This window comes from Bombina bombina, chromosome 2, assembly GCF_027579735.1.
Source record: "Bombina bombina isolate aBomBom1 chromosome 2, aBomBom1.pri, whole genome shotgun sequence".
NCBI lineage: Eukaryota > Metazoa > Chordata > Amphibia > Anura > Bombinatoridae > Bombina > Bombina bombina.
The window spans coordinates 1,243,610,386-1,243,625,589 of NC_069500.1; the positions used below are offsets into that span (position 1 = coordinate 1,243,610,386).

Below are 15,204 nucleotides of genomic sequence, written 5' to 3' on the forward strand. Positions count from 1 at the left end.
AGTTACCTTAAGGAAGAACAAAAGGTCTAAAGCTTTATATAAGATAAGACCAGTGAACCATTTCAAGGTAAATATTAGCATTTTGGAACCTTCAGATGTATAGATCCATATATGGAGTTTTCCTGCCCAAGATAAGAAATTAACTCACAGGCCCCTACGGAGAATAGTCGGTCTGTATGGGGAAATGGCTGAGACTACAAACATCTTCAAGGAATTGCAGCTTTTACCAACTACCTGTTAAATGATCCCCTGTTGAGCTCCATACACATCTTGCCCAGCCATGTGTCCCTATGTGTTGAATCCACATCTATGCTGGCTAACAAAGAAACATGTCTACATTGTGACTCTCAAAATACACTGTTAAAATACAACTTGTATTTAGATTTCAAGTAAAATATACCTCAGTATTGTAGGAAAATATATATTTTAATGGATATGAGATTGTCTATTTGTATGATATTAAATATGAACATATGAATATGGGAGATAGCCTATGCCTAAGAAGGATGATATGGAAAGCTGAAAAATCCAGATTTCAACATGTCTTAACTTATGTATTTTTTTCTAAAAACATAGGATGTTTTAAGGATTTATTATGGCCAATTTCAACAATTTATTTCTTTATTTTCCCGGCATATAACAAATACACGTGTGGTTGTCCCAATAAGAGGTGTACTGAATATGAAATATGCTGTGGTTTTATATGAATAAAAGGAAATAACCAAATGCTATTTTTAAATGGATTTTAAGATAATAATCAGCAGTATAAATTGCTTATTAATACGATTATTACAAATATGCTTATGTCTGGTCTTGGAATGATCAGAGAAAGTGATACTGTGTGACCCATGTGTATTTGAAAACGTAACGTATTAATATAAAGAAATTATAGCATTTTAAACAAGCATTTTTAAAGCAATGTTTTTACTGCATAGGAACAATTAAATGAAGCTGTTTGTTTGTCATGTTGCCCCCGGGGTTGTGATGCGAGAATTACAGTCAAAAGATTTGACTGTTAACAAAGATGTGTTTCCCTAGTAACCATGCATTGCCAGGGAACCAATGAAGGGCCTTACCAATTCACCAATGATGGTACAGAACAAAAAGGGGTGGGGTTAGATCACATGATTTAACCCCAAGCATGGAGATAGTCTGGGCTGGTCTTTTTCCTGCTAACATGTGACTTATAATTGCTGCCTGGAACGTGGTCACTATAAGCAAAATTGGGCTACCTTTTCTTATCCACATTGCAAAATACTTCTTTTGTTTTTCTGAGGTGAATTGGACTTGATGAGAAATTCTGGAAGTTGAAATATTCATTGGGTACCTGGTAAAGTATATGAGGTTGCTAAATATAGGTATTATTTAAAACAAATATATTAATTGTCGCTGCAGTTAAATTACAACTGATAGATTTAAAGAGCATATTTGTATTTTAGACTCATTCATAGTCCTGTATAGTTTTAAGCTTGCCTTTTGTATGCTAAGTAATTTATCTTTGCAAATATATAAATATATTTTAGAATTTGTCTTAACTGTAGGTAATTAAGAACTTATTTCAGCATAGATAAATCGGCATTTAAACTGACTGTTTACATTAAGAATATATATACTTCTGGTGTTCTAATTAGAATCGTATTAGAATCATTTCTGGGTTAAATAACTTAATTGTACCAGTCTGAATGTTAGAGGCTTATATCTTGGTATCCCATTGTGGCATTTTAATGCAATTCAATTGTGAATACGGTTAATAAATAAGGTAACTATTATGATCTTTGCATAGCATATTATAACAATTTAAACGTGTACAGTATTGATTCCTGTCTGGTTCTCTATAAATATAATTCAATGTGTCTATAAATTTTAACTAATAAAAAAGAACTTAGGAATTTATATTAATTTTATGGTTTTGTATATGCATTTTATTGGGGGTTTATTTTAAAGAATAATTATTAAATATATTGTATTATAACCTGGCCATATACTGACACATTCCTGCTTCAAAAAAAAAAAAAAAATACTGCTTACATTCCTGATACCAAAAGGATGAAGAAATTTGATAATAGAAGTAAATTAGAAAGTTGTTTAAAATTGCATACTTTATCTGAATCATGGAAGAAAAACAAATGAGTTTCATATTCCTTTAATCATGTCTTCACTTACAGTAAAAATTCAATGGCGTATGAAAAACCATAGGAGTTGCAGTGGAATGTTATGTGGAATGGTACATTATCTGGTACTATACATGAAAAAGCATCACTATGACACCAGTGCTATTTTCTGAAAAGTAAATAATAAATGTAAACTTTACATATTATTTTACAGTATAGCAGGCAGGCAATGGAGGGCAGTTTCATCCCCACAGCTGGTCAGACATAAGATTTTCTGATAAGTTAGTAATTTGTTAAGGGAGACATGGAGCTTTGAAATGTTACGGGTTGCTAAAAAGAGCATGACACATAAGCCTTGACATAAAGGAAAACAACCCCTAGATAGCAATAACTGCATCACAATTTAAAATACAGCCAGGGACAGAACTACCATCGGTGCAGCGAGGTAGGTGCAGTGGCCCCAGGGCCCAAGTGCTGGGGAGGCCCATAGCAGCCAATCTATACATAGGTGTGTGCAGAATATGTACAATACAAATGCAGAGGGGGGGCTTTTATTACTGTAGAATGCCAGTCTATCTATATACAGTGGGGCAAAAAAGTATTTAGTCAGCCACCAATTGTGCAAGTTCTCCCACTTAAGAAGATGAGAGAGGCCTGTAATTTTCATCATAGGTATACCTCAACTATGAGAGACAAAATGTGGAAACAAATCCAGACAATCACATTGTCTGATTTGGAAATAATTTATTGGCATATTATGGTGGAAAATAAGTATTTGGTCACCTACAAACAAGCAAGATTTCTGGCTCTCACAGACCTGTATCTTCTTCTTTAAGAGGCTCCTCTGTCCTCCACTCATTACCTGTATTAATGGCACCTGTTTGAACTTGTTATCAGTATAAGAGACACCTGTCCACAACCTCAAACAGTCACACTCCAAACTCCACTATGGTGAAGACCAAAGAGCTGTCGAAGGACACCAGAAACGAAATTGTAGACCTGCACCAGGCTGGGAAGACTGAATATGCAATAGGCAAGCAGCTTGGTGTGAAGAAATCAACTGTGGGAGCAATAATTAGAAAATGGAAGACATACAAGACCACTGATAATCTCCCTCGATCTGGGGCTCCATGCAAGATCTCACCTCGTGGGGTCAAAATGATCACAAGAACGGTGAGCAAACATCCCAGAACCACACGGGGGGACCTAGTGAATGACCTGCAGAGAGCTGGGACCAACGTAACAAAGGCTACCATCGGTAACACACTACGACGCCAGGGACTCAGATCCTGCAGTGCCAGACGTATCCCCCTGCTTAAGCCAGTACATGTCCGGGCCCGTCTGAAGTATGCTAGAGAGCATTTGGATGATCCAGAAGCGGATTGGGAGAATGTCATATGGTCAGATGAAACCAAAGTAGAACTGTTTGGTAGAAACACAACTCGTCGTGTTTGGAGGAGAGAGAATGCTGAGTTGCAACCAAAGAACACCATACCTACTGTGAGGCATGGGGGTGGCAACATCATGCTTTGGGGCTGTTTCTCTGCAAAGGGAACAGGACGACTGATCCGTGTACATGAAAGAATGAATGGGGCCATGTATTGTGAGATTTTGAGTGCAAACCTCCTTCCATTAGCAAGGGCATTGAAGATGAAACGTGGCTGGGTCTTTCAGCATGACAATGATCCCAAACACACCGCCCGGGCAACGAAGGAGTGGCTTCGTAAGAAGCATTTCAAGGTCCTGGAGTGGCCTAGCCAGTCTCCAGATCTCAACCCCATAGAAAACCTTTGGAGGGAGTTGAAAGTCCGTGTTGCCCAGCGACAGCCCCAAAACATCACTGCTCTAGAGGAGATCTGCATGCAGGAATGGGCCAACATACCAGCAACAGTGTGTGACAACCTTGTGAAGACTTACAGAAAACGTTTGACCTCTGTCATTGCCAACAAAGGATATATAACAAAGTATTGAGATGAACTTTTGATATTGACCAAATACTTATTTTCCACCATAATTTGCAAATAAATTCTTTCCAAATCAGACAATGTGATTGTCTGGATTTGTTTCCACATTTTGTCTCTCATAGTTGAGGTATACCTATGATGAAAATTACAGGCCTCTCTCATCTTCTTAAGTGGGAGAACTTGCACAATTGGTGGCTGACTAAATACTTTTTTGCCCCACTGTATCCTCAAAATCATTATACAGTGCAGCTTGTATAATGTTAATATTGCTTACTTCAGAGTTACATTTGGGGGACTCCTGCACCAGGGCCCTCTGATGAGTAGAAGCGCTACTGAATACAGTACACCAAGTGCCACATCGTTTGCCAAAAAGGACACATGTGAAGGGTAAGTGAAGGACGTGTGCGTTTGCTCTGGATAGGTACCTTTAGCATACCATGTCTCAAGCAGGACACTCATCACTTGCTGGAAATTTGAATTAAGAAGCAGCGGTCTTCTTTAACTCATCCGCCACCTCTGAGACGATCGGGATGACTGGCACTCCTTACTAGCAGCCGATTGGCCACGAATGTGCAGGGGACGGCATTGCACAAGCATTTCACCAGAAATGCTTGTGCACTGTTAAATGCAGACAGACTATGCTGTTGGCATTTATCGATGTCCGCGGGCCGCTTCATAATTCGGCCCCTATGAGTTTATCTGTAGGATGTACACAGCAGATGTGCTTAGATTTTGTAGGTTTATACTGGCCCTGATGTGCTGGGCCAGGAACTGGATATGTGTTATCTGGCTTTATATTTGGAACTGAAATAAAAAACATTACGCAGGGAGTGCAAGTTCAACCCTCTATTTGAGTAAGGATTCTTTTTAAGTTAAAAAAAAAAAAAAAAAGAATCTTAAAACATATATAGTGCAGGATTACAAGTGGTTTGCAATCAATAACACAGGGCGCGTTACCTTGCACTCAGGCCTGCACTAAGAATAGCACACATTCTAGTATTACAAGTTGATAGTAAAAATAATTCATCAGAGAATATAAATGCAGCTGACATTTTTTTAGTGTTCCCGATACTTTTTATGGATAGTTCAGAGAGATATTTGCGTTCATATTACAAGAGGCGAGTTAAATGTTGTGCTCAAGCATAGAAGACTTATGGGAGGGAGTTAGCACACCTGTACTGACATCGACATTTTAGCATGCTCGATCAATAAAAATGCCACTGATTTAACTTGAGTGATGTTAGCACACAATATCACTAATATCATTTCTCTCTACTTGTATTCTAGCCCAAAATGTCTAAATATTACATCAGCAGAAGTGGAGCCTGAAACTTCTTGCACACCAGGAAGGGTAATTCAAAGGGAAGTTGAGCTGTTAAAGGGACATGAAAACCAAAATGATAGTGCATACCATTTTAAACAACTTTTAAATTTACTTCTATTATATAATTTGCTTCATTCTCTAGGTGTCCATTGTCGAAGGAACAGTAATGCACTAGTGGGAGCTAATTAAAAGCCAATGACAATAGGCATATATGTGTAGCCACCTATAAGCAGCTTATGAACCTACTTAAAGGGACAGTCTAGTCAAAAACACAATTTAAGCTTACCTGATAAATTACTTTCTCTTGCGGTGTATCCAGTCCACGGATTCATCCTTTACTTGTGGGATATTCTCATTCCCTACAGGAAGTGGCAAAGAGAGCACACAGCAAAGCTGTCCATATACCTCCCCCCTTAGCTCCACCCTCCAGTCATTCGACCAAAGGTTAGGAAGAAAAAGGAGAAACCATAGGGTGCAGTGGTGACTGTAGTTTAAACAAAAAAATTTACCTGACGTAAATGCCAGGGCGGGCCGTGGACTGGATACACCGCATGAGAAAGTAATTTATCAGGTAAGCATAAATTCTGTTTTCTCTTGCAAGGTGTATCCAGTCCACGGATTCATCCTTTACTTATGGGATACCAATACCAAAGCTTTAGGACACGGATGAAGGGAGGGAACAAGACAGGTACCTTAAACGGAAGGCACCACTGCTTGTAAAACCTTTCTCCCAAAAATAGCCTCCGAAGAAGCAAAAGTATCAAATTTGTAAAATTTGGCAAAAGTATGCAGTGAAGACCAAGTCGCTGCCTTACAAATCTGTTCAACAGAAGCCTCATTTTTGAAAGCCCATGTGGAAGCCACTGCTCTGGTAGAATGAGCAGTAATACGTTCAGGAGGCTGCTGGCCAGCAGTCTCATAGGCCAAACGGATGATGCTTTTCAGCCAAAAAGAAAGAGAGTTGTTTGTAAATAGAACTTTAAAGCACGAACAACATCAAGATTGTGCAGTAGACATTCCTTCTTTGAAGATGGATTAGGACACAGAGAAGGAACAACTATTTCCTGGTTAATATTCTTGTTAGAAACAACTTTAGGAAGAAAACCAGGCTTGGTACGCAAAACTACCTTATCTGCGTGGAACACCAGGTAAGGTGAATCACACTGTAAGGCAGATAATTCTGAAACCCTTCGAGCAGAAGAGATAGCTACTAAAAACAAAATTTTCCAAGATAACAACTTAATATCTATGGAATGTAAAGGTTCAAACTGAACCCCTTGAAGAACTGAAAGAACTAGATTTAGACTCCATGGCGGAGCCACAGGTTTATAGACAGGCTTGATTCTGACTAAAGCCTGAGCAAACGCTTGAATGTCTGGTACCTCTGCCAGACGCTTGTGTAAAAGAATAGACAGAGCAGATATTTGTCCTTTTAAGGAACTAGCTGACAATCCTTTCTCCAATCCTTCTTGGAGAAAAGACAATATCCTGGGAATCCTAATCTTACTCCATGAGTAACCCTTGGATTCACACCAACAAATATATTTCCGCCATATCTTATGGTAGATTTTCCTGGTGACAGGCTTTCTAGCCTGAATCAGAGTATCTATAACTGACTCAGAGAAACCACGCTTTGATAGAATTAAGCGTTCAATCTCCAAGCAGTCAGACGTAGAAAAACTAGATTTGGATGCTTGAACGGACCCTGTATTAGAAGATCCTGCCTCATTGGCAGTGTCCATGGTGGGACAGATGACATGTCCACTAGGTCTGCATACCAAGTCCTGCGTGGCCACGCAGGCGCTATCAGAATCACTGAAGCCTTCTCCTGCTTGATTCTGGCAACCAGACGAGGGAGGAGAGGAAACGGTGGAAAAACATAAGCCAGATTGAAGGACCAAGGCGCTGCTAGAGCATCTATCAATACCGCCTTGGGGTCCCGGGACCTGGACCCGTTGAGAGAAAGTTTGGCGTTCTGACGGGACGCCATCAAATCCAACTCTGGAGTGCCCCATAGCTGAGTCAGCTGGGCAAATACCTCCGGGTGGAGTTCCCACTCCCCCGGATGAAAAGTCTGACGACTTAGAAAATCCGCCTCCCAGTTGTCTACTCCTGGGATGTGAATTGCTGAGAGATGGCAGGAGTGATCCTCCGCCCACCTGATTATTTTGGTTACCTCCGTCATTGCTAGGGAACTCTTTGTTCCCCCCTGATGATTGACGTAAGCTACAGTTGTGATGTTGTCCGACTGAAATCTGATTAATTCTAACACCACATTCACTTTACCCTCCCGTAGAGAGACCCTAGTGCTTAGAGCTGGCAAAGAGAATGACTGGGGGGTGGAGCTAAGGGGGGAGCTATATGGACAGCTTTGCTGTGTGCTCTCTTTGCCACTTCCTGTAAGGAATGAGAATATCCCACAAGTAAAGGATGAATCCGTGGACTGGATACACCTTGCAAGAGAAATTAAACTTTCATTATTCAGATAGGGCATGCAATTTTAAACAACTTTCTAATTGACTTTTATCCTTACATTTGCTTTGTTCCCTTGGTGGTATTTTTGAAAAGCTAAACCTAGCTAGGCTCAAACTGATTTCTAAACCGTTGAAAACCGCCTCTTAGCTCAGAGCATTTTGAAAGTTTTTCACAGGTGGACAGTACTAGTTCATGTGTGTACTATAGATAACATTGTGCTCACTCCCGTGGAGTTATTTAGCAGTCTGCGCTGATTAGCTAAACTGCACGTCTGTCAAAAGCACTGAGATAAGGGGGTAGTCTGCAGAAGCTTAGATATAAGGTAATCAAAGAGGTAAAAAAAGTATATTAATATAACTGCGTTGGATATGCAAAACTGGGAAATGGGTAAGAAAGGGATTATCTATTTTTTTTTTTTAAAGAAAAATTCTGGTGTAGACTGTCCCTTTAAGTATGCATTTCAACAATAAATACAAACAGAACAAAACAAATTAGATAGATAAAATAAATTGAAAAGCTATTTAAAATTGCTCTGAATCATGAAAGGACAAAAATTGTGTTTCACATCCCATTAAGGTCTCCCACTGGTGTTTGAAAAACGTAAGTCTGAACTATTCCAATCAGCCAGTGAACAATATCTCAGTATTAGTTGACTTCCTATCAGTTTCACTTAACTGTTTTTCATGCAAACGCATTTTGAGCATGTGTTGTACCAAATTGACGTACCATGCAAGAAAAGGTTTGCAAGCAAGTGTACTTTCTGTTCCTTACCATTTGCTTAAAGGCAGAGCTTATATCAATTAGCACATTGGCAAAAAAACAAGCTTTCCCATACCAAGAGCTGATGGAATACCTAAAACTGTAACCTAGTTCCCGTTACCAGGGAAAATGAATAATTATGACATTTCCAAGTAATGGTTTTATTTCTTGGTACCTTTCCTTACCTGTAAAGCATTCTTTCTACTTCTCTAACCTCCTCTATTATTTCTTCTTTATCAGACATATAGCGAGGTTCAAATTTTCGATCCTGAAAGTCATACAGCATCACCACCACCAGGCTGGCCAACTCATCTGGCTAAAACAGTGACGAGTCACAAAATAAGTAAGCAAGCATTGGGGTCATAAAGAATTAAAGAAAAAAAACAGGTCTTCAAAAGTTTAGATATTCCAATTAAAAACATTGTTATTATTACTTAACTTATCCAGTAAGTCACTTATTGTCAATTTGCATTACTTGCTAATTGTTTAAATTCTTCCAAAATGTTTCCTTAGCCAGGAGCGCTTAGTTTAACTATTTATTTATGGGGGGGGGGGGGGGGGTTATTAAAGGGATACTGAACCCAATAATTTATAATTTACTTCTATTATCAATTTTTCTTCGTTCTCTTGCTATGTTTATTTGAAAAAGAAGGCATTTAAGCTAAGGAGCCAGCAATTTTTTGTTTCAGGACATGGACAGCACTTGTTTATTGGTGCTGTCCAATCAGCAAGGACAACCACGGTTGTTCACCAAAAATGGGCCGGCATCTTAGCTTATATTCTTGATTTTCAAATAAACATACCAAGAGAATGAAGAAAATTTGATAATAGGAGTAAATTATATAGGTTGCTTAAAATTGCATGCTCTACCTGAATCACAAAAGAAAAAATTTGGGTTCAGTGTCCCTTTAAGTAAAATCTGAAACCAAGTATTTCCCTGTGTGCACGGCATGAATAATGGTGCATTAGGCGTGCTGCGTAGTGACACAAAAGGTGCAGTGTGTGCAATGAATGCCCCGTGTCTACATCATGACACTGAGGGGGTTGTGTGTGCAGTGAGTATGCTGTGTGTATAGTGACAATAATTGCACCATGTGTGTATAGGGACAGTGAGGGTGTTCTGTGTGCAGTGAGTATGCTGTGTGTGTAGTGACAGTAATTGCACTATGTGTGTATAGGGACTGTGACAGTGTTGTGTGTTCAGTGAGTATGCTGTGTGTGCAGTGACAGTAATTACACATTGTGTGTATAGGGACAGTGAGAGTGTTGTGTGTGCAGTGACAGTAATTGCACTGTGTGTGTATCGGGACAGTGAGGGTGTTGTGTGTGCAGTGAGTATGCTGTGTTTAGTGACAGTAATTGCACTATGTGTGTATAGGGACTGTGACAGTGTTGTGTGTGCAGTGACAATAATTGCACTGTGTGTGTATAGGGACAGTGACAGTGTTGTGTGTGCAGTGAGTATGCTGTGTGTGTAGTGACAATAATTGCACTATGTGTATAGGGACAGTAATTGCACTATATGTGTATAGGGACAGTGAGAGTATTGTGTGTGCAGTGAGTATGCCGTGTGTGTAGTGAAAGTAATTGCACTGTGTGTGTAGTGACAGTAAATGCACTATGTGTGTGTATGGACAGTGAGGGTACTGTGTGTGCAGTGACAATAATTGCACTGTGTTTGTAGTGACAGGCATTTAAAATTACATTTTAACCCATTGTATGCCACAATTAATCGCTATACACAGTTTATATTGGTATCTTGTATCTTCATAACAGTGTACAGCAAATGATACATATTAAAAATTCACAAAGGTTTAAAAACTCCATAAACCAACCATTTGACACACAAAAAAAGAACAAATTTCAGTAATGAATCGACAGATTCATGATCCATGAGATTATATATTATTATTATTTAGAAATATGTATTTATAAATAAATAGAACATTCTCCTATGTGAATAACATTAAAATGTGAAATATCCCCCACCCCCACACACTTTTTTTTGCAATGGGGGAACAGTTTATCGCACATGTGCGATATTCTAAGTTTGGCTTTTTATGCGCATCGGTTTAGCGTGTGAGCAAAAACTGTTTACTTTTAAATCATAATATGAGAGCAACCAGACGTAAGCAAAAAGCTTACTTCTAGCACAGTTAACGCTCGAGTGGAACTTGTAATCTGGCCCTTAATAAATAAATATATGCGTAACATTAAATATCTTATATAAAAAAAAAATGTCATTCTTGTTACATTGTGTAATATATATATTTCCACACAAAACCCCAAAAATAGACTGGACAAAATTATTGGCACCCTCAATTTAATATTTGGTAGCACACCCCTTGGTAAAAATAACGGAAATCAATTGCTTCCTGTAACCATCAATGAGTTTCTTACACCTCTCTACTAAAATTTTGGACCACTCTTCTTTCGCCAACTGCTCCAGGTCTCTCAAATTGGAAGGGTTCCTTTTCCCAACTGCTTTTTTGCGATCTCTCCACAGGTGCTCTATCTATGGGATTGAGATATGAACTTATTGCTGGACAGTTCAGTACTCTCCAGCGCTTTGTCTTAAACCATTTCTGGGTGCTTTTTGACGTGTGCTTTGGGTCATTGTCCTGCTGTAAGGCCCATGACCTCTGACGGAGACCCAACTTTCTGACACTGGGCCCTACATTGCACCACAGTGATCTTTGGTAGTTTTCAGATTTCATAATGCCATTCATACAGTCAAGAAATCCAGTGACTGAAGCAGCAAAGCAACCCCAAAGCATCAGTGAACCTCCACCATGTTTGACTGTATTCTTTTCTTTAAAAGCCTAATTTCTTTACCAAAAAGCTGTAATTTTCCATTCGTCTGTCCACAGCACATTCTCCCAAAAGTATTTTGGCTCCCTTAGGTAAGTTTTGGCAAACTCCAATCTGGCTTTTTTAGGTTTCTGTGTCAGCAGTGGGGTCCTCCTGAGTCTCCTACCATAGAGTCCCTTTTTATTCAGATGATTAACATATAGGGTCCTATTTAACAAAGGTCTATCGGACCTGATCCGACAGTGTGGATCAGGTCCGACAGACCTCGCTGAATGTGGAGAGTAATATGCTCTCCGTATTCAGCATTGCACCAGCAGCTCTTGTGAGCTGCTGGTGCAACGCTGCCCCCTGCAGATTCACGATTGGCCGCCAGCAGGGGGGTGTCAATCAACCCGATCATACTCGATCGGGTTGAATTGCGGCAATGTCTCAGAGCAGGCGGACAGGTTATGGAGCAGCGGTCTTTAGACCGCTGCTTCATAACTGGTGTTTCTGGCGAGCTTGTAGGCTCGCCAGAAACACAGGCCCTCAAGCTCCATCCGGAGCTTGATAAATGGGCCCCATAGTGCAAGCTGACACATTAGTACCCCGTGCCCGACAGTCAGCTTGATGTTTTCTGGAAGTTGATCGAGGTTCTTTATCCACCATTCGAACAATCCTTTGTTGCAATCTTTGATCAATTTTTCTTTCGTCCACGTCCAGAGAGATTAGCTATACTGCCATGGGCTGTAAACTTCTTGACAATGTTGCGCACAGTGGACACAGGAAAATTAAGATCTCTGGAGATGGACTGTAACCTTGAGATTGTCTATGCGTTTCCACAATTTTTGTTCTCAAATCCTCAGACAATTCTTTGCTGCTCTTTTTCTTCTCCATGCTCAGTGTGGGACACAGAGACACACAACAGAAAGGTTGATTCAATTTTTCACCATTTTAACTGGTTGCCGGTGTGATTTTAATATTGTCAGCACCTGTTAATTGATACAGGTGAGTTTAATTACAAATTACAGGAGCATCACAAACTTGGAATGCAATTATTTCTTACAATTTTGAGAAGGTGCCAATAATTTTGCCCAATCCATTTTTGTAGTTTTGCATGGAATGTGTCAGATTTGGCCTAAACATTTGTAATTGCTACAATTTTCTGGACGAAGTGGTGCATTATCTGACTGAAATGCAGGGGTGCCAATATGTTTTGGCCATGATATATATATATATATATATATATATATATATATATATATATATATATATATATACACACACACACACACACATACATACATACACACACTCTCACCGGCCACTTTATTAGGTACACATGTTCAATTGCTTGGTAACACAAATTGCTAATCAGCCAATCATACTTGCTGAAGTTCAAACCGAGCATTTGAATGGGGAAGAAAGGGAATTTAAGTGACTTTGAATGTGGCATGGTTGTTGTTGGTGCCCGACGGGCTAGTCTAAATATTTCAAAAACTGCTGATCTACTGGGATATACACACACAACCATCTCTAGCTTTTACAGAGAATGTTCCGAAAAAGAGAAAAAAATCCAGTGAGCAGCAGTAGTGTGGACGAAAATGCCTTGTTGATGTCAGAGGAGAATGGGCAGACTGGTTTGAGATGATCGAAAGGCAACAGTAACTCAAATAATCACTCATTACAACCAAGGTATGCAGAATATCATCTCTGAACGTACAACACATCAAACCCTGAAGCAGATGGACTACAGCAGCAGAAGACTACACCGGGTGCCACTCCTGTCAGCTAAGAACAGGAAACTGAGGCTACAATTCGCACAGGCTCACCAAAATAGGACAATAGAAAATTGGAAAAACGTTGCCTGGTCTGAAGAGTCTCGATTTAGCTGCGTCATTCGGATGGTAGGGTCAGAATTTGGCGTAAACAACTGGATTCATCCTGCCTTGTATCAATGGTTCAGACTGGTGGTGTAATGGTGTGGGGGATATTTTCTTGGCACACTTTGGTCTTCTTAGTACCAATTGAGTATTGCTTAAATGCCACGTGCTGACCATGTCCATCCCTTTATGACTACAGTGCACCAATCTTCTGAAGGCTACTTCCAGCAGGATAATGCACCATATCACAAAGCTCAAATCATCTCAAACTGGTTTCTTGAACACGACAATGAGTGCTTCAATGACCTCCACAGTCACCAGATCTTAATCCAATAGAGCACTTTTGGGATGTAGTGGAACCGGAGATTAGCATCATGGATGTGCAGTCGACAAATCTGCAGCAACTGCGTGATGCTATCATCTCAATATGGATCAAAATGTCTGAGGAATGTTTCCAATACCTTGTTGAATGTATGCCATGAAGAATTAAGGCAGTTCTGAAGGCAAAAGGGGGTCCAACCAAGTACTAGCAAGAGGTCAGGTGTACCCAATTAAGTGGCCGATGAGTATATATATATATATATATATATATATATATATATATATATATATATATATATATATATATATATATATATATATGTTTTAGTGTGTGTGTGTGTATGTATATGTGTGTATATATGTATGTGTGTGTGTGTGTGTATATATATATATATATATATATATATATATATATATATATATATATACACATACATACATACACATTTTTTTTTATATAAAAGCAAGAGAAATTGGTAGAACAAAAGGGCGCACTTGGCTAATACATATAATAAATACACAATATCTTTCTATTGTCACCTCTAGTCTAGGTGTGGATGATATTGGAATAATAAAATGCTAGTAGGGAAATATAGTAATATATACAACATTTATCTTTAAAGCTAATATACAGTATATTATATATTATGTTGCAATCTACCTAAGATCCTCTGAGGAAGAAGGTTATGATCTGTTACACCTTTGAAACGCGTCAGGATATATTAGTCTGTTGACACCTATTACACAGAACTTTGCTATTACTATATATCCTACTTTTGGGTGAGTGAAAACTTATTGAGCATCTGCACAAATGTTTTTAGATTACCTCATATGACATTGAGGTGTTTTAATGTGAGCATATTAATACGGGAAAATGCAAGGTTCTACATTTTGGAAGTAAAAATAAGCAGGCAACGTATTATTTAAATGGGACAAGACTTAGCCAAACACAGGAGGAAAGGGATTTGGGCGTAGTAATAGATAACAAGCTAAAGATGGGTGCACAATGCAGGGCAGCAGCTTCAAAGGCTAATAAGATACTAGCATGTATTAAAAGAGGCATTGACTCAAGGGAGGAAAGCATAATTCTGTCACTATATAAAGCCCTGGTAAGACCTCACCTTGAATATGGAGTGCAGTTCTGGGGACCAATCGCAAAAAAAGATATTGCAGAACTAGAAAAAGTCCAGAGAAGGGCCACAAAGCTAATAAGGGGATTGGAGAATTTAACCTATGAGGAGATGCTAGCCAAACTGGGTCTGTTTTCTTTAGAAAAAAGGCGCTTAAGAGGTGACATGATTACTTTATATAAATATATTCAAGGCCCATATACAGAGATGGCAGAAGCTCTTTTTATTTCAAGAAAATTGTTTGTGACCAGAGGTCACAATTTAAGGTTGGAGGAAAGGAGATTTAATCTCCGGCAACGGAAACGTTTTTTCACTGTAAGAGCAATAAAATTGTGGAACTCATTACCAAAGGAGGTAGTGAATGCCAATACCCTAGATACATTTAAAAATTATTTGGATACATTTCTGTCTACAAACAAAATTCATGGATATGATTGCTAGTTTTAA

The 15,204-nt window shown here is 39.1% G+C and overlaps 1 protein-coding gene across 1 annotated transcript in view; it reads right to left on the reverse strand.

Moving 5' to 3' along the window:
* NSUN7 (NOP2/Sun RNA methyltransferase family member 7) overlaps positions 1-15,204 on the reverse strand; it is a 340,200-nt gene that overhangs the window by 259,679 nt on the left and 65,317 nt on the right. The window contains exon 3 of the mRNA XM_053704032.1: positions 8,819-8,949. Within this exon, the coding sequence (XP_053560007.1) occupies positions 8,819-8,949 (131 nt within the window). The remainder of the gene's footprint in view (positions 1-8,818; positions 8,950-15,204) is intronic.